The 21,882-nt window shown below is 40.3% G+C and overlaps 2 protein-coding genes across 6 annotated transcripts in view; both read left to right on the top strand.

Annotated features, from left to right (window-relative positions):
- Nucleotides 1-9,310, top strand: part of pus7 (pseudouridine synthase 7) — a 31,194-nt gene extending 21,884 nt beyond the window's left edge. For 3 of the 4 annotated variants that reach the window (XM_058408672.1, XM_058408670.1, XM_058408673.1), the window contains exons 6-17: nt 918-1,062; nt 3,026-3,137; nt 4,670-4,747; nt 4,938-5,066; nt 5,642-5,767; nt 5,873-5,934; nt 6,114-6,274; nt 6,973-7,099; nt 7,294-7,395; nt 7,538-7,667; nt 7,836-7,927; nt 8,815-9,310. In XM_058408672.1, the coding sequence (XP_058264655.1) occupies nt 918-1,062; nt 3,026-3,137; nt 4,670-4,747; nt 4,938-5,066; nt 5,642-5,767; nt 5,873-5,934; nt 6,114-6,274; nt 6,973-7,099; nt 7,294-7,395; nt 7,538-7,667; nt 7,836-7,927; nt 8,815-8,951 (1,401 nt within the window). In that variant the 3' untranslated portion in view covers nt 8,952-9,310. The remainder of the gene's footprint in view (nt 1-917; nt 1,063-3,025; nt 3,138-4,669; nt 4,748-4,937; nt 5,067-5,641; nt 5,768-5,872; nt 5,935-6,113; nt 6,275-6,972; nt 7,100-7,293; nt 7,396-7,537; nt 7,668-7,835; nt 7,928-8,814) is intronic. The other variant, XM_058408671.1, reaches the window with a different exon arrangement.
- Nucleotides 9,311-12,488: 3,178 nt separating this feature from the next.
- On the top strand, nt 12,489-21,591 carry cd151 (CD151 molecule). Of its 2 annotated transcripts, XR_009206539.1 has the most exons (9): nt 12,489-12,628; nt 15,241-15,325; nt 15,532-15,723; nt 17,055-17,129; nt 18,326-18,430; nt 18,723-18,878; nt 19,067-19,182; nt 19,921-20,007; nt 20,113-20,136. XR_009206539.1 is itself a non-coding variant. In XM_058408339.1 (8 exons), the coding sequence occupies exons 2-8, from the start codon at nt 15,245-15,247 to the stop codon at nt 20,170-20,172; spliced, it is 756 nt and encodes a 251-aa protein (XP_058264322.1). In that variant the 5' UTR covers nt 12,489-12,628; nt 15,241-15,244; the 3' UTR covers nt 20,173-21,591. The 2 variants fall into 2 exon arrangements, 1 of the variants encoding a protein (XP_058264322.1); XM_058408339.1 differs by lacking the exon at nt 19,067-19,182 and having other exon boundaries at nt 20,113-21,591.
- The last annotated feature ends 291 nt before the right edge of the window (nt 21,592-21,882 follow it).

Here is a 21,882-nt window from a genome sequence, read left to right as displayed (position 1 = left end):
AGTGGTCAGTATCTATCAACAGTGGTGAACCGGGCGAAAGGGTCATGGGCAACCAAGGCTCACTGATGCACGTAGGGAGCAAAGGCTGGCCCGTGTGATCCGATCCAACAGACGAGCTACTGTTGCTCAAATTGCTGAAGAAGTTAATGCTGGTTCTGATAGAAAGGGGTCAGAATACACAGTGCATCACAGTTTGTTGCGTATGGAGCTGCAGACCAGTCAGGGTGCCATACTGACCCCTGTGCACTGCAGAAAATGGCAACAATGGGCATGTGAGCATCAGAACTGGACCACAAAGCAATGGAAGAAGGTGACCTGGTCTGAATCACGTTTTCTTTTACATCACGTGGATGGCCGGGTGCGTGTGCGTCGCTTATCTGGGGAACACATGGCAACAGAATGCACTATGGGAAGAAGACAAGCCGGCGGAGGCAGTGTCATGCTTTGGGCAATGTTCTGATGGGAATCCTTGGGTCCTGCCATCCATGTGGATGTTACTTTGACACGTACCACCTACCTAAGCATTGCTGCAGACCATGTACACCCTTTCATGGAAATTCTATGCCGTGCCACAAAGCAAAAATGGTTCAGGAATGGTTTGAAGAGCACAATAACCAGTTTGAGGTGTTGACTTGGCCTCCAAATTCCCCAGATCTCAATCCAATCGAGCATCTGTGGGATGTGCTGGACAAGCCAATCTATGGAGTCCCCACCTCGCAACTTGGTCTGTTAATTTAACCTCACAAATCTGTGAAGTACTTTAGCCATCTTGTGCTGACATAAAGGCATAGATTTGATCACTAAAACAATTCTAGGTCACATATGAAATGAAATCACTTTACAGATGTTGCAGGCGTGTATTTGACTGAATTTGTATCAGAAAACATTCTTTATCTGTATCATGTTCATCCACACAGGTGGAAGGAGATTCCAAGGAGAAGCGTACTTTGCTTCATAAAGCAATCAAAGCCCTTTACCCAGGACTGGAGACCAAAACTGAGGAAAGAGAGGGGAAGAGGTTCATAGTGGCGTATCATGCAGCTGGGAAAAAAGCACTAGCAGGTAACAAGCATTTTCACTGAATGATACATCGTACTTTCTCTCTCTCATTAACACAAAGATGGCTGTATCTCTACATGACATAACCTCACCTTTTCTGCATGTGTAATTAGTCATGTCATGCCACAATCTCTCTCCATCTTTCAGCGTGCATGTTTCATTTAAGAGAAATAGATTTGGCATGTACAGGTGCATGGACACATGGTTGAGGCATGGTTAGAATTTCATGGTCACTGAACAATATTAACACACTGTTAAAAGTAATAAATATGACCATAAACAAGTTTAGTTTTATACCTGCCTTTATTCACAGCCTACAGATTTGTCAAACTGGCTTCCGAGGATATCTATAAAATAATTTGTTTGGGGGAAATACATGTGTGTATATTTTGTGTTTTATTAAAGGAGAGATGTTATAGTATGTTTTTGTTGTTGTTTTTTCCGCCCATTTTATTTTCAGACTGCTGCACATATAATACATCCTCTGTCAGCATGATAATAAAGTATATTACCAAAAGTTTTGGGACACCCCTCCAAATCATTGAATTCAGGGGTTGGGCTTAGCCTCTTGGTTCCAGTGAAAGAAACTCTTAATGCTTCAGCATACCAAGACATTTTGGACAATTTCATGCTCCCAACTTTGTGGGAACAGTTTGGGGATGACCCCTTCCTGTTCCAACATGACTGTACACCAGTGCACAAAGCAAGGTCCATAAAGACATGGATGAGTGAGTTTGGTGTGGAGGAACTTCAGAGTCCTGACTTCAACCTGATAGAACACCTTTGGGATGAATTAGAGTGGAACACCAAAGTTTCTCATCCATGTCTTTATGGACCTTGCTTTGTGCACTGGTGTACAGTCATGTTGGAACAGGAAGGGGTCATCCCCAAACTGTTCCCACAAAGTTGGGAGCATGAACTTGTCCAAAATGTCTTGGTATGAAGCTGAAGCATTAAGAGTTCCTTTCACTGGAACTAAGGGACAAAGCCCAACCCGTGAAAAACAACACCTGAATTCAATGATTTGGAGAGGTCTTAAAGTATAGTCTGGCGTAGTTTGCACTCACAAATTCACATCCTTTTCTTTGGGGTTTTGTGCTTCCATTAAAGTAAGCTCAGTGTGTTTCCTGCTCATTCTTTCACGCGAGATCAAAAGTTGCATGTTGACGTGAAATGGGAGACGTCTGGTGTTGAGTAGGATTCTGTGGTTTTTGCAAGTTACCGTCTGTTATGTTCTAGAAAAAGCTCCTGCTTTTTCCCTGGGTAGATTTATGTGATTGGGAAGCTACACACATACAGCTGATATCCCTGGGTTCTCCTTACTTGGACAGCCATAGCAGTTCTCTCTCTCTTGAGAGAGAGAGAGAGAGAGAGCGTCTGTTAGACAGCCGGATTGTTTTGCTTTTTTCTTTTTAGTTGTTTTTAGTGTAGTAAAAGGAAAGTAACTATTCCTGAATATATGGTTCTTTTCATTTGTAGTTTTTTCCTGTATAGCATCCCATTAGCTTTTTGATTATGTGACCTGGTAAAGCCAGATGGAGGGTTGTGTGGTTTTCCTCAGGGGCAATTCCTGCTCGAGTCAGGACCCTGGCATTACTGAAGTGTTTTGGTACCACATCTCCTCTCCTGCATGCATATCATGCCCCGTGTCTGGGTTCTCCACTTGGTCCCTGACCGATCTTAGTAACACTTTCTTGTCCTCCTAATGCTCCTCTTTATTGGGACAGAAGTTCGAACAGCTGCAGGTAAGAACCTCTCCTCCACTCAGCTCCATGAGAGGGGTTGGGGGAAATCATGGGTTTGTTTTGTTGGATTTCAATTTAGGACAATTGCTGTCCAGGGATGGGCAGTAAGATTTGTATTGTTTTTGAAGTTATCTAATAATTGAAATGAAACACTTTTTTGACTTTTTTTTGCTGATAAGTTGTTGTTTTACCATCTCACTTTTTTCCTCTCTTCATGAAAGCACCGAGAAAACACTCATGGCCTAAGAACCGTGGCAGCTTCTGCCATTTTGTGCTTTACAAGGAGAATAAAGACACCATGGATGCCATCAACGTCCTCTCCAAATTTCTCAGGTGTGTTATGGCTTCTGTACAAAGCAACAATAGTTCTCTTCTGTTATTTATTCTTCACAGAAATCTCGAACTGCTTTCGTATTCATTATGTCTGTGCATGAAATAAATAATAATAATAATTTAAGAGGCAATTAGCATACAGTGCTTTCAGTCGCTCACTGAAATTTTATTGTTTATTTCCAATTAGATTTTCAATTAACCTTTTATTTGTTTATTTATTAGGTTTTTTTTTTTACTAGAATTAAATGTTCCATCAATGTAGACTAGTTAAAAATCAGGTTCAGTTTTGATTATATTAGGAAATCAGAGTTTGTAGTTAAGATATTAAGCATACAGGATCATAGATAATGATCTTATCGAAATAATCTTTATTTAGAAAAATACACCAAAATACGTAATCCAGACATATAAATAAAAGATAAAGTGTGTCCATAATGCCCTAATCAGGATCCAGTTCTGAATTCCATGGTGTTATAATATGAAACATTGCAGGACATGTCTGACAGTGTAGGAAAGTTAAGACTTAATGAGCTGACCTGTTCACCATGCTTCAGAGGACAGAAGAGTCAAGTGCCTCCTATGTGCCCTACATCTCTGGCATTGCTGCAGAAGAGACGTTTTTAACAGTTTTCAGAGCAAAGGATGTCTGAAATTCAGAGAAACGTTTCATTTCCCTTATTCAAAGCATTTCCAAAACATCTCCTACTAAACACAGCAATTATGAAAAAGCCTGATTTTTAGAAAGTGTATTCAGGCTTTCATTGACATTGGGGTTTAAAAATAATATACTAGGAAATTACAGTGTGTCGATTCTTAGAAAGCAGCAGAAAAAGAATTACATTAAAATATATACAAAATATTGCACATGGGTATGTTTTGCACTTGATTATTAAAGTGTATATATTGCACATACACCGATCAGGCATAACATTATGTTCACTGACAGGTGAAGTGAATAACACTGATGATCTCCTCATCATGGCATCATGACCTGTGGGATATATTAGGCAGTAAGTGACCATTTTGTCCTCAAAGTTGATGTGTTAGAAGCAGGAAAAATGGACAAGAGTCAGGATCTGAGCAAATTTGACAAGGGCAAAATTGTGATGGCTAGACCACTGGATCAGAGCGTCTCCAAAACTGCAGCTCTTGTGGGGTGTTCCCGGTCTGCAGTGGTCAGTATCTATCAAAAGTGGTCCAAGGAAGGAACAGTGGTGAACCGGCGACAGGGTCATTGGCGGCCAAGGCTCATTGATGCACGTGGGGAGAGAAGGCTGGCCTGTGTGATCCGATCCAACAGACGAGCTACTGTTGCTCAAATTGCTGAAGAAGTTAATGCTGATTCTGATAGAAAGGTGACGGGTCAGGGCTGTTTTGGCAGCAAAAGGGCGACCAACACAATATTAGTCATAATGTTATGCCTGATCGATGTATGTTGCACAATGATTTTAAGTGAGTGTACTGTAGTGCACAGATTTTTTTTTTTTTGTACGCTGTCTGTGAAGACTCATCCAGTCTTTCTTGCGCCTCAGGGTTCGACCCAATGTCTTCTCCTACATGGGCACCAAAGACAAGAGAGCCATCACTGTGCAAGAGATCGCTGTGTTAAAGTGAGTGCAGCCTGCTGAACTTTTTAAAGCCTTATATTTTTATAAAGTCTGGATTTTTTTTTATTCTGTCCCATGTTCCTGGTAGTCTAAGCTGATGGTTATTTTGAGTTTGCATCAGTGTTTGCCTTGTAGTTATGTTCCTATAGTCACTGAGTTGAGCGATGTTTATTTTATTTTGTTTTTTCTTCAGAATCAGCGCAGAACGCTTGGCTCACCTCAATAAGTGCCTGATGAACTTCAAACTGGGAAACTTCAGCTATAAAAAGCACCCACTGAAACTAGGAGAGCTGCAGGGGAACCATTTCACAGTGGTACTCAGGTCAGTGCACACTTCACCAAGGATATACTCTTGTGTCGTAAATAACTTGTCTTTATTTTAGTACTTTTAGTTTGTGTGCGCTTGATTTATGGAAGGGCTTCAGTACATGCAAACATGGGGGGGGGGTTTGGGGTGCAGTGTGGTGAGGTGAGGTTTTTCATTCGCTTTATTTTTCCAGGATCTGAACATTCATCTCAGACACCCACAGACACTGTATATCCTTTATCATATTTTGCACATGACAACACACCCACTGTTTATGTAGCACATTGTCCTATTGTACACTCAAATTAGCTTTGTTGAGGAGCGTCGTAATCCGTGCCTTCAGACTATGATCGTAATCTAATTGCTCAAAGAATTATCCCTTATTCAACTCATGAATATTTAGCTGTAAGGATTCTCAGATCCAACCCTAACCCCCTCCTTCTCTGCATGTTGAGACGTTTCCGTTTGTTTCTGACAGTTAAAAATGATCGTATTACGTTTTGCAAGTCTCGGTCTCGAGGCACAGCCCCAACATACATCATTTTGAACATTGCTAAGGTAACAGCTCGTCACGTTTTTTGTATTTGCAGGAACATCTCGGGCTCTGAGGAACAGGTGGAACAGGCCATGACATCACTCAGGGACACAGGTTTCATCAACTATTATGGCATGCAGCGCTTTGGCACTACAGCTGTACCCACACACCAGGTTGGCAGGTAAAAACGCACCTGATTAAGCAAAACACACAGACTTAAACACTTTCTAATAACACACTCATCAGAGCCTGTCTAATTTCTGTAAACACTTTTCTTTACTTCAAGATCCATCTTGCAGAACAACTGGACTGAAGTGATGGACCTGATCCTAAAGCCACGGCCTGGGGGTGTGTGCTTATCTCTGGATTTCTAGCTTTAGCACCAATTGTGTAAAGTGAAATGATATTTTATTAATGAATCTCTCTGGCTCACTCCTTCTCACACACTGTCACCTTTCTGTATCTCATCCGTTTTCTCTCGCTCTCTTTATTCCTTGTACACACACACACACAATGGCTGACATTAGCGGAGAAGGGCTATCTGGTGAAGTGTAGAGAGGAATGGGCCCAGACCCAAGATCCTGAAGCAGCTCTGAAGAAATTGCCTGTAAAACGCTGTGTAGAGGGACAGCTGCTGAGAGGCCTGTCAAAGTATGGAAAAAAGAACATCATTACAGCGTTTGGACTGGTAAGCATGCACACACACACATACACTATACTAAATGAAGAAATGTGTGTACACAGGCACACACAGGTCTTGATTTTTAGGCTCTGGCCAGTTATTGATACTAATACTAATTAACACATAACACAGTTGAGTTTAGTGTGATTCTAGATGTCTACTCTTGTCCTGATTTTTTTTTTTTTTGTGCCTGTGTATTGCTGACCACCTCATGTGGTCAGCAATACGTGTACCCTCATTGAGCACTTTATTAGAAATACTGACTCATTCATGCAATTATTAGCCAATCGAGCGTTCCCAATAAAATGCTCGAGAGTATCAAAGATGCTATACACTGATCCGGCATAACATTATGTCCACTGAGAGGTGACGTGAATAATTCTGACGATCATCTCATCATGGCACCTGTTAGTGGGTGGGATATATTAGGCAGCAAGTGAACATTTTGTCCTCAAAATTGATGTGTTAGAAGCAGGAAAAATGGACAAGCGTACTACAGCAAGCGTACTACAGCACACCTTCAGGGATCTAGTGCATGCCACAGTGGGTCAGGGCTGTTTTGGCAGCAACACAATATTATGCATGTGGTCATAATGTTATGTCTGATTGGCATATTTATAACTATCTCAGTCTATCCTAATGTCATCTTTAGCCCAGATGTTTTGCCTGTTAATTTTCGACACTTGATTCATTTTTCCCTTTAGATCCCTCGCAACAACAGGCTCATGTACATCCACAGCTACCAGAGCTTTGTGTGGAACACCATGGTCAGCAGGAGAGTGGATGCCTATGGCCTTAAAGCTGTGGAGGGAGACTTGATACTCAAAGGAGGTGTGGTTCAAGTGTATTAATGGATCTGCAGTGATTTGAAAGCTTGCTGCTCATGTACTATAGCCCTGATGCCATGAAGTATTCATATGTCATACTGCTGTCTGGTGGTTAAAAAAATAGAATAAGACACATTTTTTCATAGGTTAGTGTTTAATGATGGTGTTTTGTGTCATTTTAGTGCTTTTGTCTTACAGGCACTGCTCACATCCTGACTGCAGAGGAAGCTGATAAGCACTCCATTCATGATATTGTGATGCCACTACCTGGATTTGATGTCATCTATCCCACACACGACGGTCAGTCAGCGCACAAACCTTCACCCTTTCTTCTACAGTCTTTTCTTCAATATTGTCTTGTTTTTCCTTATGTAAAGCTTAGATTTGTATTTAGTAAATGCCTGCATTTCAACTCGCCGCTCATGTGCATTCTGTGCGGCAGTGGGGAAAGGCTACAGAGACATGCTGGCGGCCGATAATCTGGACATCGATAACATGAGGCATAAAGTACGTGATTATTCACTGGCTGGAGCTTACCGCCGTATCCTCATATGCCCTAAAGATGTCAGCTGGTCAGTGGAATTTCTCTTCTTTGTTTTTTATGCCATGAAATTATGGACATCAGAATAAACTCAGTTTGTGATGCAACAGATTTGTTGAAGTTGCTGTCTCTTTTTTTTCCTCTCCCTCTCTCTCTTGCTCACTCACTCACTTTCTCTCTGCCTGGTCATCTTTGAAAGGGAGCTGATTCATTATGATGACCCTAAAGTGCCTCTGGTCCACACAGATGTAGAGAAACTGGAAAACAAACCAGCACCAGTTTATTTGACAGGTCAGTAATTTTAGTCCAGTTGTCACGGTTGTACAGGTGGTTGTCAACACTGACCGTTGTACTTTTTCTCCTTGTACTTCACTGATACAGAAAAGAGACTTCTAAAGACATGTTTATTGACATGTGAATTTATAAGATGTGGCCTTGTGAGCCATGTGCTTGTGTCAGAAACAATGAAGATAAAAAAGGAGTATCTGTATATGCTGAACAGGCATAACTTTATGACCACCTGCCTAATATTGTGTTGACCCCCCTTTTGTTGCTAAAACAGCCCTGACCCGTCATGGCATGGACTCCACTAGATCCCTCAAGGGTGTGCTGTGGCATCTGGCTCCAAGATGTTAGCAGGGCCCCACCTCTCAACTTACAGGACTTAAAGGATACTTTTGATAGATACTGACCACTGCAGACTGGGAACACCCTTGTCAAACTCGCTCAAATCCTTACGCTTGCCCACATTTCCTACTTCTCTAACACATCAACTTTGAGAACAAAATATTCACTTGCTGCCTAATATATTCCACCCATTAACAGGTGCCATGATGAGAATATCATCAGTCTTATTCATGTCACCCGTCAGTGGTCATAATGTTATGCCTGTTCGGTGTATTATTACGTAATCATTACACCAGACTTTTGACCCACTGAAAATCTTGTCCTCTAACATACTCTATTTTTTATGTGGTAAAATTCTGTTTTTTATTTTCTCTTAGCTAAGATTTTCTTCTTGTTACATTATCGGGAGCTCTGGTTATATCATAAATTATGCAGCACCTTCCCCTGGGATCTGTAATAATCGCTGTTCTTTGTGCTTTTTTTTATACTGTATGTGATTATATTTCTTCTTGTTATTCTTTTGTCTCTGTAACCCCATGCTGATGGACTAGAGGGTAAATACAAGGCACTGAAGATGGAGTTCTCCCTCCCTCCATCTACCTACGCCACCATGGCCATCAGAGAAGTGCTCAAAATGGACACCAGCATCAAGAACCAGACACAGCTTAATACCGTGTGGCTAAACTAAGGACCCTTCATCTGTCTGGAGTTTTATTTTCCCCACAAGCTTTTGTTTTTAGTAACTCAAAACAGAAATAAGCACAGAGTTGCTCAGTATTTAATTTCTTAACTTTTTAACAAGCTTAGACATCAGTGAGTATAACCCTTATGTTTCATAGAACTTTATTGCCCTGTCTTAGCAGGATTGACCACCCTGTTCTTGATGAATGCGTGTTATTTTTTTGTCTGATATCAGACTGTGCTCTAGGCATACAGATCAGAGATAAATAAATACAATGTCTTTTTTTTGTATTTGCAAAATGATGTTTTGTGAATATAATTAAATCCACTATGTTTTAAAACCCCATCTTTGGAGTAGCCTTATATAAACAGCCCCATGATCAGATCTTCATTTGTAGCTTATTTACATGTTTACTCACCACAGTAATGGTTTAAAATAGTAGATAAAGATGTTGGTTTGGGCCCAAGGATGACCAAAAATATGTGGACACCTTAACCCATATGTGACCTTTGCCATAATGTTGGAACTACACAATGGTCCGGATATGTAGCATTACAATTTCCCTTCAGTGGAACTAAAAGTCCTAAACATGCCTCAGCATGACCATGCCCCTGTGCACAAACTGAGCTCCATGAAGTGTTGGTTTGCCATAAGTGGAGCTGAAGTTCTTGAATGTCCTGCAACAGATCCCTGACCTCAACCCCACTGAACACCTTTGAGATGAACTGAAATGCCAACTGTGCCACCAGGCCTCTTCTCCCATCATCGCTGCCTGATCTTACTAATGCTCTTACGGATGAACGATCATAAATGCCTTCTGCCACGCTCCTAAATCTAGTGGAAAGCCTTCGCAAAAGAAGGGAGATTATACCAACAGTAAAAGGGCAAAGTTAACACTCGTAGTTTTGGAATGAACAAATGTGGGGTCAGGTGTTCACATACTTTTGGCTATGTAGTAAACCTCAGTCTCATACAAGTGTTCACAGGGAAAAATACATTTTTTTTTGTTAGATATAGGGTTACTAAGGCTCATAACACAGACTGATCCACCAGTGATCACATGGTGCTGCAGTGCTGACCATCTGTGCAACGCTCTGTTCAAGCTGCCTTTAGCTTTCCTTCAATCTATAAATAATCACACGGTTTACGTTTAGTCATTATCACAGAATGGAAAACTTTACACTTCCCTCAACTTGGCTCTCTAATTCAAAGGAAACTAGTTGTGGGTGTAGAGATGTGTGAGTACATATTTTCATGACGGTCCAGTCTATAACACTTAACAGATGTGTTTTACAGAAGATTGTGTTAGATTAAAGCAATAAGCATGTGCTACAGTTATTATATTACAGGTAAGGGTGTTCTTGGGCAAGAATTCCTGTAGCACACAGCCATATGTCTTGCAAAAATAAAAAAAAATGCATAAATTTGATTATTATATTCACAAGAAACAATTCTTATACCAAAAAATGTAGTATTGAGTTTGGGTTGCTAAGCAACGTAACAAGCAAAGGTTAGTCTATTTTGTGGTCAAAAAGTCTAATGGTTTTATTGGTTTAAGACCTGCTGTGTTGAAACAGTATTTATTTATTAATTATGCAATCACATCCATTTAATAATTAGTGTACCACTTAAATATCATCGGGGTTTGTCCCTTTTATGCCAGCAAAGGTGGGTTATTTAAAAGGTCTGTAGTATTCACAATCTTTTGACTACAGGGATTTTAATAAATCTCCAGATGCATATCAAACATCATATGCCTTTCCGGTGCAGTTTTATGGGGCAGATTAGCTTAAACTCAAGGTTGTTTTAGAGCACTCTGCTTTTGATCATAAAGTGCAAATGTAGAAGATGTACATCATTGCCTACAGGATCTATTGGTCGTCAGTGAACCTTTCAGGAAAATAGTTAACCATTTCATTTGAGTCCCAGAATCTTATTTTTAAGGAGAGTCTGTCACATTTTGGAAATATCTCTGAGTGTTCATAACATTTTTACAACCTCCCTTTGATTCTTTTATACCATATAGTGAATGATGCATTTCCATGTACCTTAGAGACTATATAGAAAACAAAATGCTTTGTCACTTGCTAGTGTGAACATGTGAACATCCTCCCTGTCAATAAATATTAAACAATTCTTTAATAATACAGCATGTCTAGACAGTGATCACACTGTGCAGCCCTGATGAGAAACACTTTCAGACCTCCAAACCCTGCATTTTTCAAAAAATCTAAATAACATAAATACAAGGAGACCATTAGGGCTTCCTGGTAATGTCAAGTATAGGAGTAAATTGGACAAAAGGAAAGATAGTTATGCTTTCAGGCTTTTGTCAGTGGTATATTACTATAGTAGGCTAGTAGGCTGATCTCTAGAGACCACCAGGAAGTGCGTAGCTTTCCTGGGTCGTGACTTCAGGGTCACTAGTTTCATCTTGAGTTCGGGTTACTATCTGTGTGGTGTTCTGTTCTCCCCATGTCCATGTATGTTTCCTCCTAAAAACATGCCGGTAAACTGCTAGATGTGACTGTGTGTGTGAACGGTTCAGTGCAACAGACTGGTGTCCCATCCAGTGTATATCCCTGGTTCGCACTCAGTGCTCTCAGGATAGGTTCAGGTACCACCGTGACCCTGATCAAGACAGAACAGTTACTGCTTTAGAATCATTTACTGTATGTTTTCAGTTCAGGTTTGTCACCATTTTCAATAATCAAGCTTCTCTGCTTCAGAAATGTTATGTTTGTTGATTTGTTAATATGAACCTGGATTAAGATATTGTCTAGGTATCACCATGTACGCTATCAACACTGCATGTAAAAATCAGAAGCCAAATGTACACTGATTAGGCATAGCATTATGACCACCTGCCTGATATTGTGTTGGCCCTGACCCCTCGAAGCACTGACTCCACTAGATCTCTGAAGAGTGTGCTGTGGTATCTGGCACCAAGATGTTGGCAGCAGATCCTTTAAGTCCTGTAAGATGCAACTTACAGGACTTACAGGACTTGAAGGATACTTTTGATAGATACTGACCACTGCAGGCCGGGAACACCCCACAAGAATTTTGGAGATGCTCTGATCCAGTCATCTAGCCATCACAATCTGGCCCTGGTCAAACTCGCCCAAATCTTTACGCTTACCCATTTTTCCTGTTTATAACACATCAACATTGAGGACAAAATGTTCACTTGCTGCCTAATATATCCCACCCACTAACAGGTGCCATGATGAGGAGATAATCAGTCTTAGTCAAGTCACCTGTTAGTGGTCATAATGTTATGCCTGATCAGTGTAGCTGTACTGTCATGGTGAGTAACACATATTTTTAGCATTATGGTCATTCTCATCACATTCTGAAGCAGAAATAGTTGTTCGTTTAACAATATGCACCACGGCTTTCTTTTTTAAGTAGTTGTTTTATGTCGACTTTTTTTTTTAAAGGGTGAAATTTCACTTTAATGCCCACCTCCAGTAATGTAATGCCCGGCGATTGGTTTGTGCGCGCCCCCGCCGCGTGCCCGCGCCCCCTGAGTGTCCTTATGACAACCTCTCTCTCTCTCTCCCTCTCTCTCTCTCTCACACACACACAAACACACACCGTTAACAGCAGTCCGAAAGTCTTCTACAGCCAAAGTGGTGTATTTGTAAAGAGCTTCAGTTTGGTGTTTACACTTACAGCAGGTAAGGGAATTTCTTTTCTGTTTAATATTCTATCAGCTTTGTTTCTATTGGTTTTATTTAATTTTACGTTTTTATTGTTTCATTTTTTAAAATCATGACCTTGTGGAAGTCAGCTGTAAGTCATGTGAACAGTGTTGTTTGGGTTGTGTTTTGTCCCTTATGATCAAGTTTAGTGCTTTTATTTATTTATTTTACTTTATTTTATTAAAAAGATTTGCGTATAATCTAATCGCTGGTTTATTCTCAGACATGCTCCAGGTGTCCGCCTATCGGTAATGAATTACAGATAGCGAACATTCCGGTGTGAGTGTGTGTGTGTGTGTGTGTGTGAGAGAGAGAGAGAGAGAGAAGGGAGAGAGGGAATTAGAGAGAGAGAGAGAGAGAGAGAGAGAGAGACCCTAAAACTATCTGAGCAGGGGTTCGACTTTACTGCCATGCCTGACGTCATAAATCACACTTGCTGTGAATACTAAGTTTATAAAGTGGAGTAAAGCCTCATGTTCACACAGATTAGGCATTAAACAAGAAAATTACGCTTCAGTTATTATTATTATTATTATTATTATTATTATTATTATTATTATTATGGTCATTCACTTCTGGTTATTTTAGACCACACAGCCTGGTGAAAGTTTAATGTTTAATTATCCTGCTCATGCACTTTGTTTGTTTTTTTTAAGCCTGACTTTCTTGAGCCTGCATACCAAAAGCTGGATATATATTCACTTTTATCAAATTTATTGTATAATCAAATTTAATCTCTTGTGAATTAGACCTAATGTCATCCCAGATGTCCAGGAGATGATCGGTGTGATTCCATCTTGTTTTGTTTCTGTTCAAATACTATAGTAGGTGATTACCATTTATTCATAGTCAACCTGTTCAATAAAATAATTTGTTTGTTTTTTTTTGTTTAAACAATCAGCTTTAGCACATTATACTTCAGTCTTTGATCTCGGAATAAGTGGCCGTGATGGATTAAGCCAGGATAAGCGCAGGTGTCAAATTCTGATGTGGTCTGAGTCACTGTGGTCTTGTCTCTATAGGGACTGTTATAGGACTTACCTCATTTCTCACTGCAGGATAGTGTTACTCAGACAGATATGTCTCTGAGTGCCAGATAGGGGCCAGAGGGTAGTAAACATCTGACTCTTTCTCACACACACACACACATATTCATGTCAGGAGGCCAATCAAAAAGGAATGCCCGAGGATGATGTTTTCATATTGACTGCATTTTGGATGGATCAAAGATTCACCACTTTTGTATATACACTATTTACTACAAAAGTATGTGGGTCTGTCCGAAAGTTTCCCTTCCTTGAAAGTAAGAGGCTCAATGACAATGTCCTTTTGCTCAAAGTGAGCTCCATGAAGACATGATTTGTCAAGCCTGGACTCAAGTGTCCTGCACAGATCCCTGACCTCAACCCCACTGAGCACCTTTGTATAAACTGGAACAATGACTGCACCCCTGACCTCCTCAGCCAAACGTTAGTGTCATCAATGATCTCATTAATGATCTTGTGACTGAATGAACACAAACCTTTACAGAAGGATGGAGGTTATTATAACAAAAAAAGATGGAATAAATCTAGAATCCGTATACTTTTAGCCAGTGTCTGTTGTCACTAAATGGGATGGGATTCACTGTTTTCTAAGATAACATCAGATTTTTCTGCATGGTGAAAAGCATCATGGATATCTTCTCCAACCTACATTGACCTAGGCTAGTTCACAAAAGGTAACTACAAAAGTAATGCTATATATATATATATATATTTGATCTCAATCAAAACTTCGGAAAAATTCACGAAGGATTCACGTTTATTGGCAATCAAACAAACCAGCTGGTACGATCAAGTGGCATCAACAAGTGGCATGATCTTCCAATGTCCCAGTGTAATTTTATATATTTCATGCATGTCTTCCTGACTCCCGCTCCACCGTCTAATCACATTTCAACACATGCTACCCTTGTCTTTGCAAACTTCCTGTTGAATCTATTTTGATACCCTCTAGTGATCGTGTTGTTTGTGAGTTTATTCTCTGTAGTACGCATATCATACATGAGGCCTTACTTGTAAAGAAGTGATGGTTGCTTACATGGAGCTAAAGGTTTATTTTATTTTGCATGTCATTTCTCAAAATCACTCACTTTTTGCAGTCAGTCTGTTTCTATTAATGTTTGCTAGTTAAAGTTTTCTACAGCCTCTAGCAGCTGAAGCGATATTCACACCATGTTCTCTCATTATATGGTCTTGCACGGTCTGCATGCCTTTCATGGTTGTTTTCTGTACACATAAATCTTCTTTCATGGTAAATATTTTTTCCTTTGAGACGTTAAAGTGGTACAAGAAAGAAGACTTAGAATGTTTAAAGGTTCCCTAATTCTGCTAGAAACCTTTCTGTAATGGAAATTAGCCTTCTCAGGGTTCTAAGGTTTCTCGAGAGGGACCGATTTTCGACAGAATCTTTTTCTTCATGTAGTGTAGGACATGCGTTGGAAAAGGAAATTGTGTCTCGTTCATGTCTCAGCACAGTTCAATGTTTTCAGATCTCAGCAAAGTTATTTAAAATATGTGTTTTGTCTTTTGATTCTGCTTTCCCAGGATTATGGCTGACGAGGAAAAGACCAACTCTTGTGGGACAGTATGCCTCAAATACCTTCTGTTCACTTTTAATCTGCTTTTCTGGGTCAGTCTTTTCTTCTTTTATATATATATCTTATTGACATTCATTATAGGTAGTTTGTTATAAAAATAAACACTTATTTCTGACCATGTGAGAGAGTTTTATAGTGGTTGACAGGAATGGTGAATTGAATGGGTTATATCCGGTCTGGATCCAAGCATTTCCTTAAGATGCTATAAGAAGTCTATCTCCCTCTTGTTCTTTCTCAGTTATCTGGGGGTTCTGTGATGGCAGTGGGACTCTGGACTCTAGTGGATAAGAGTGACTACATTAGTCTGCTGTCCTCCAGTACATATCCAAACACTGCCTACATCCTTATCGCAGCAGGAGCTGTTGTCATGCTCACTGGAATCCTTGGCTGCTGTGCCACCATTAAGGAGAACAAAAGACTTCTGATAGTGGTGAGTTAAAAAAAAAAACATAATGTGGTCATTTATAAGCATGTTGCATAACTTACCATTAGCATTAGGCTGGACGATATAAAAAAAAGAATGGGCCCAAAGAGCTTTTTTCCAGACAGTGATGAAATGGCTCCAGTGTGGGTCTGGATAAACAGAGCCAGTGCTGTTAAATACGCTTAAATCCTCATCAGACACTCGGAACATCATGACTACTATGTGCCATGTGATATGCCATGTGAGAAGGCAGTTAAAGCACATGCCTTTTGGCAAAACACCAAAGAATACATCACAAACACTGCCCTAGATCCTGCCACCCAAAAATGTTTTTGGAAAATCTTTTAGACGAGTTGCCATAACACTCCCCTGGATAATATCCAAAGAATCTGCAGGGAGGATTGGCCTTTTCATTTCAGATGAATATGCTGGTGGAAAATTGGAACTAAAACTGCAGTACAGTAAAGGCTATTGAATGCTGTTTATGCATCTGGGTGGTTTCCTGTTGAGTGACTATGAATGTGTTTTGTTGTGAAAATTTGAAATAAAGAGGTGTGTATATTTAAGACCCGTGTGGGAGATTGAGTCACAGCTGAGGAATGGTGGGCATGAGTCAGGGAGGGGGCAATGCCAGGAACGAAGGGGAGATGTGTAAGGGGAGTGAATGAGTAAAAGTCTCCAAACAGGAAGGGAGGTGTAGGGAGGTGTGTGAGCGTTATGTGAATGTACTGCTCTAGCCAGCCTTAGTTCATGTTAATGTTTGTCCTGTATGGAGATTTTTGCTTCAACACTCTTATTTCTCTCTCTCTCTGTCCCACTCTCTCTCTCTCTCTCTCTCTCTCTCTCCATTTAACACATTTACCCTTTCCTGTATATAGAATTTTGAATTTTGGTAACATCTATCCCCCCCTCTCTCTCACTCTTTCTGTCTCCCTCCCTCCCTCTGTCTGTCTGTCTCTCTCTCTCCATTTAACACATTTACCATTTACCCTTCCCTGTATATAGAATTTTGAATTTTGGTAACACCTATTTCTCTCTCTCTCTCTCTCTCTCTCTCCCTTTCCATCCCATCCCATCCCACCTCACCCTCTCTCTCTCTCTCTCTCTCTCTCTCTCCATTCCACACATTTCCCCTTTCCTGTATATAAAATTTGGTAACATCTCTCTCTCTCTCTCTCTCTCTCTCATTCATTTTACAGCATTTATCTCCATCAAAATGAATATTGTGTATTGTTTATTTGCTGTGTTGTTACCCATTACCTAGTTTCTTTCCTTCAGCAGTCGTAATTATTGTTAACTTTATACACTTTTATATTTCCCTGAAATTCCTTTTGCAGTTCTTTGTACTGCTGGTGTTGATATTCCTGCTGGAGATCACTGCTGGAGTTCTGGCCTATTGGTATTATCAAGAGGCAAGCCTTTCATTCTTGTATTGTGTTTGATTCCATTGCCTTCATCTGCAGTTAGGAGGCTTTCTCTCAACCTGTGCTTGAGTTTCCACACAGCTGTGCTTCTTGTTTCGTGCCAAGTTTCTGCACTTTTATCTTTCCACTAAATGTCTAAGAAAATCTATACCACAGGTCTTGGAGGTCCAGAGTCCAGCACAGTTCAGTGATTTCAATGGTCTTTAAAAAAAAAAAAGAAAAAAAAAAAAGAGCTGAATCAGCTGTTTTAAAGCTCACTAAATTGTGCTAGACTCCAGGCTTCAAGAAAACTGTTCAAGCTGCATGTAAATACTACCTGAGGATTTAGTCTGATTCATTTATAATTGTAGATCTGGACAAGTTTCAGCAGGTCAGGAAGCTTCAGGTTGCTGTGTTTATGGCAATTTGCATAAGTTGATGATTTAACAATGCTATACTCTCTCAAATTAGTCCCTGATCAGTGGTTCTGATGTTGGGTATCAGCACAAAAGTGAGATCTAAGAAAGCGCAGGACTAGGAGTGGACCATCAAGTTTATTTGATAAATTTAGCATGGTCTCACAGAGTGAAAGAATATTTTTGGCCACATATAGACAGACAACCACACACACACCTATGGGCAATTTAGAATTACCAATCAACCTAATGTACATGTTTTTGGGCTGTGGGAGGAAACCAGAGTAAACCTACACAGGGAGAACAAACTCCACACAGAGAGGTTCTAACCCAGGACCTTCTTGCTGTGAGGCAACAGCACTAACCACTAAGCCACCATGCTGCCCGGATTGATGTTTCAGTAATGCTCAATCACAGCAATCACAGTGCCAGCTTTATTATGTCACGTGCTTCACATAACTTTTAACAGCACTCCCGTTTTAAAAGAAACATCAGTTACGGATGCATGCTATACGCCTGGACTTCTGAAATCTATCTGTGTGTCTGCATGCCGTCTTCATCTTTCGAGTGTTTTCACCCTGTTTATAAACCCTTTCTTTCCTCCTCTCCATATTCTTCCTGCAGTGTTTCCCTTTCTGCTATAAGGTAAACCCCGACCACACTGCCTCTCCCTCTCAATCACACTATACTCATCCACCTTACTTCTCACATCAGCTCCACACTCAATATAAAATCAAAGGCTTTCAGTTTCTTATATTTGGCTTAGTGGCTTTGGTTATTTCTGTCCAGCTGAATGATGAGCTGAGCGCAGACCTGAAAAGGACCATGGTGGAGAAGTACCAGCAGCCTGGTCAGGAGCACATCACCAGAGCTGTGGACAAACTCCAACAGGATGTAAGAATAACTACAGTGTATAAGAATATAGCTTCATAATGAAATGAAGGCACATGTTTTACATTGAGTCTTGAAGCGCTCTGTATGTGTTTAGAAAAGAAACAATTTGATGGTGTAGTCTTTAATAGTTGTTTATGAATCAGATTCTCCGCCCTTTGGGTAAGAAGCCAAAAACAAAATGAGACATGATGACCTAAAAGAAGATTAAATCGCTTGTCTTCTGCCAAATGTTGTCAAAATAGCAGCCTGAATTCTCCCTGTTTTCCCACGCTCTCTCTGTACTGTGGAACAGCTGAAGTGCTGTGGCAGTAACAGCTCAGCAGATTGGCAGGAGGGACCCTGGATAAACATGTTTGCTGACAGGCGGCTCGTGCCTGACAGCTGCTGCAAGACACCTACGTTTAACTGCGGAAGGAGAGACCACCCATCGAATATCTACAAAGTAGAGGTGTGGCTTATACACAGCTCTTTCTTCAAAAACAGGGTCAGATATAAGGAATAAAACACTCCGGGGCACGTCGTATAGCAAAGTTGTCAAGGGATTGGAATGTTTTTTCCTATAATAGCACATAGGGTTATACAGCATAGGGTTATTCTGCTTATACAACAGCACTTTGTCTCTCTCTCTATATATAGTGCACTTCCTATCAGCCATAACATTATGACCACCTGCCTGATAGCGTACCGGTCCCCCTTTTGCTGCTAAAACAGCCCTGACCTGTCAAGGCATGGACTCCACTAGATCCCTGAAGGTGTGTTGTGGTATCTGGCACCATGTTAGCAGCAGATCCTTTAAGTCCTGTAAGTTGCGAGGGACCACTTTGCAATTTACAGGACTTACAGGACTTAAAAGACACTTTTGATAGATACTGACCACTGCAGAGCAGGAACAGCAGTTTTGGAGATTGTCTGATCCAGTGGTCTATCTGCCATCACAATTTGGCCCTTTGTCAAACTCGTTTGAATCCTTACGCTTGCCCATTTTTCTTGCTTCTAACACATCAACTTTGAGGACAGAATCTGTTCCCGTTAACACTTACTCTACAATAGCTATAAATAGTTCCATCTACACCATATTCACACCTCCTGACCAATCAGAATCGAGAATTCAACAGCGCTGTGGTCTAAACCTAGATAGCAGAACGGTCCAGGTCAAATATGGATGGATGTTAGACCATAAGGTTCAGTTATGTGCCAAAGTGACAGCTGTAGTGTAAGCAGGTACATTTTAAAGTCTTTACCTCAGTAGTAATATGCGCCAAAGATGCCCTAACTGTGACCAAACCAAATTGTTTAACCAGTTACTCAATATCAGACTGAATTGGGTTTAGTCAATAAGATATCAAACTGTTCCCACATTTCAGTGTAAACTTTTAATGTTTTCTAAAACCTCAGCAGTCCTTTTGGTTGTTGCAGGACTTCACTGAGTACCTTTGCAGACAGTATTACAGGTTTGTAGATCTCTGAAAATGTTTTATTTTCGTCTTCAGGGTGGCTGCATTTCTAAATTAGAGGAGTTTATTCTTCAGCACTTGTTGATTCTAGGTGGTGTGGGTATTGGGATTGCATTCCTACAGGTAAGAAATGCCAACAGCTGTTCCAAATCAATATGTACGTTTGGCATTTTTCCTATACATTATTCTAATTCCATGATCTGTTTTCGTTTTTGTTTTCTTCTGAAGATTTTAGGAATGCTCTTCACCTGCTGTCTGTATCGAAGTTTGAAAGAAGAGCCTTACTAAAGATCTTGCATCTCGTACTCAAATCATGTACCAAACACACACACACACACACCGTTTTCATGCATTTTACTTTTGCCTTGACTTTCCTGTCCTGCTGCTATGCAATGTAAATATTTTTGTGTAAGATGGTGAAGGACAGCAGACCATAACAATATATTTTGGCTGCAGGGCAGTCATTTTGAAAAGGAAAAGTATGTGAATGATTGAAAAATGCTTATTGTTTGGTCTATGAAGAACCAATCTGATTTATTATACTGGATCATCATATGATATTGGTTCATCCAGGCCTGTACTTGATATAGCCTTGAAATGCATGATAGTGATTGGATAAGATGTATTCTCTGCATCAGCTACTTTATTTCACATGCTGCATTGACTGTATTCGTTCCCATATATCTGTCTACTGTAAAGATTATCTTGATTTTAAAAAAATCCAGCTTGGTGTGACCAGCTACCAGCTTTTTTCTAAAACACAGGCCAGGCTGATCAAACTGGTGAAGTATCTTTGCCAGATGTTAAGCTATTTTTCTAACTTCCTTATTACTTGACTCCATTAGTAAATACATAGGATTTTAGTTTTTCTATTCACTTCACTGTTGTGTTCTTTTCCTAAAAACAACTTGTTTATGATGTCGCATTATTTCCATTTACCAAACCTGACTGGCTCGGCCTGTGTTTTGATACCTGGTACCAAACCGAGATGAATTTTAATACCAGGAAACATTTGTAAGAAACAATGTCATTTTGAGTTGGACTGTACACCGATCAGGCATAACATTATGACCACCTGCCTGATGTTGGTGTTGGTTCCCCTTTTGCTGCCAAAACAGCCCTGAACCATCATGCACTGTGTATTCTGACACCTTTCTATCAGAACCAGAATTAACTTCTTCAGCAATTTGACCAACAGTTGCTCATCTGTTGGATCGGATCACACGGGCCAGCCTTCGCTCCCCAATGAGCCTTGGCCGCCCATAACCCTGTCATGGGTCACCACTGTTCCTTCCTTGGACTACTTTTATTAGATACTGACCACCACAGACCGGGAACACCCCACAAGAGCTGCAGTTTTGGAGATGCTCTGATCCGGTGGTCTATCCTCCATCACAATTTGGCCCTTGGCGTCAAACTCGCTCAAATCCTTACGCTTGCCCATTTTTCCTGCTTCTAACACATCAAATTTGAGGACAAAATGTTGACTTGCTGCCTAATATATCCCACAGGTGCCATGATGAGAAGATGTTCATGATGTTATACCTGATCTGTGTATATTGTATAACCGTGTAAACAAAACAAAAAAATCACATGTATGCTTGGATTGGATCCTTCTGTTTGGATGAAAGCTTTTGTGTTATGTGAATATATATATTGTACATTATATATTGTATAATATTAATCAATATATATATATATGAAGTACATGGTGTGTATTATGTTTAGAGTGCTTTGAAACAACCCTCCAAATCACGTGACTGAAAATCAGCCCATGTTTACACCGCAGCGCCACCTAGTGGCCGTGTCCCTTCAGCTACTTTACAGCAGGACAGGGACCGCAAAAAAAAAAAATAGTGTTTAGTGTTTCATACTTCATTTTTTTAAGGGCATGATTCTGGTTTTAATAGTTCACTACATCCCACTGAATGTCCCAGTAAAAGCGACGAAGACGAAGCTTATGTCTCCTGCTTTCCATTTGCGTTCTGTAAGCGGAAC

The sequence above is a fragment of the Hemibagrus wyckioides genome, linkage group LG14, assembly GCF_019097595.1.
Source record: "Hemibagrus wyckioides isolate EC202008001 linkage group LG14, SWU_Hwy_1.0, whole genome shotgun sequence".
NCBI classification, from domain to species: Eukaryota; Metazoa; Chordata; class Actinopteri; order Siluriformes; family Bagridae; genus Hemibagrus; species Hemibagrus wyckioides.
This window is presented reverse-complemented; position numbering and strand designations above follow the sequence as displayed.

What these genes read in the sequence shown, in the direction of transcription:
- cd151 (XM_058408339.1), top strand. Translation starts at nt 15,245, where the DNA reads ATGGCTGACGAGGAAAAGACCAACTCTTGTGGGACAGTATGCCTCAAA. An exon ending in CTTTTAATCTGCTTTTCTGG is followed by an intron (nt 15,326 to 15,531) that starts GTCAGTCTTTTC and finishes GTTCTTTCTCAG; the next exon opens with TTATCTGGGGGTTCTGTGAT. An exon ending in CCTATTGGTATTATCAAGAG is followed by an intron (nt 17,130 to 18,325) that starts GCAAGCCTTTCA and finishes ATTTCTGTCCAG; the next exon opens with CTGAATGATGAGCTGAGCGC.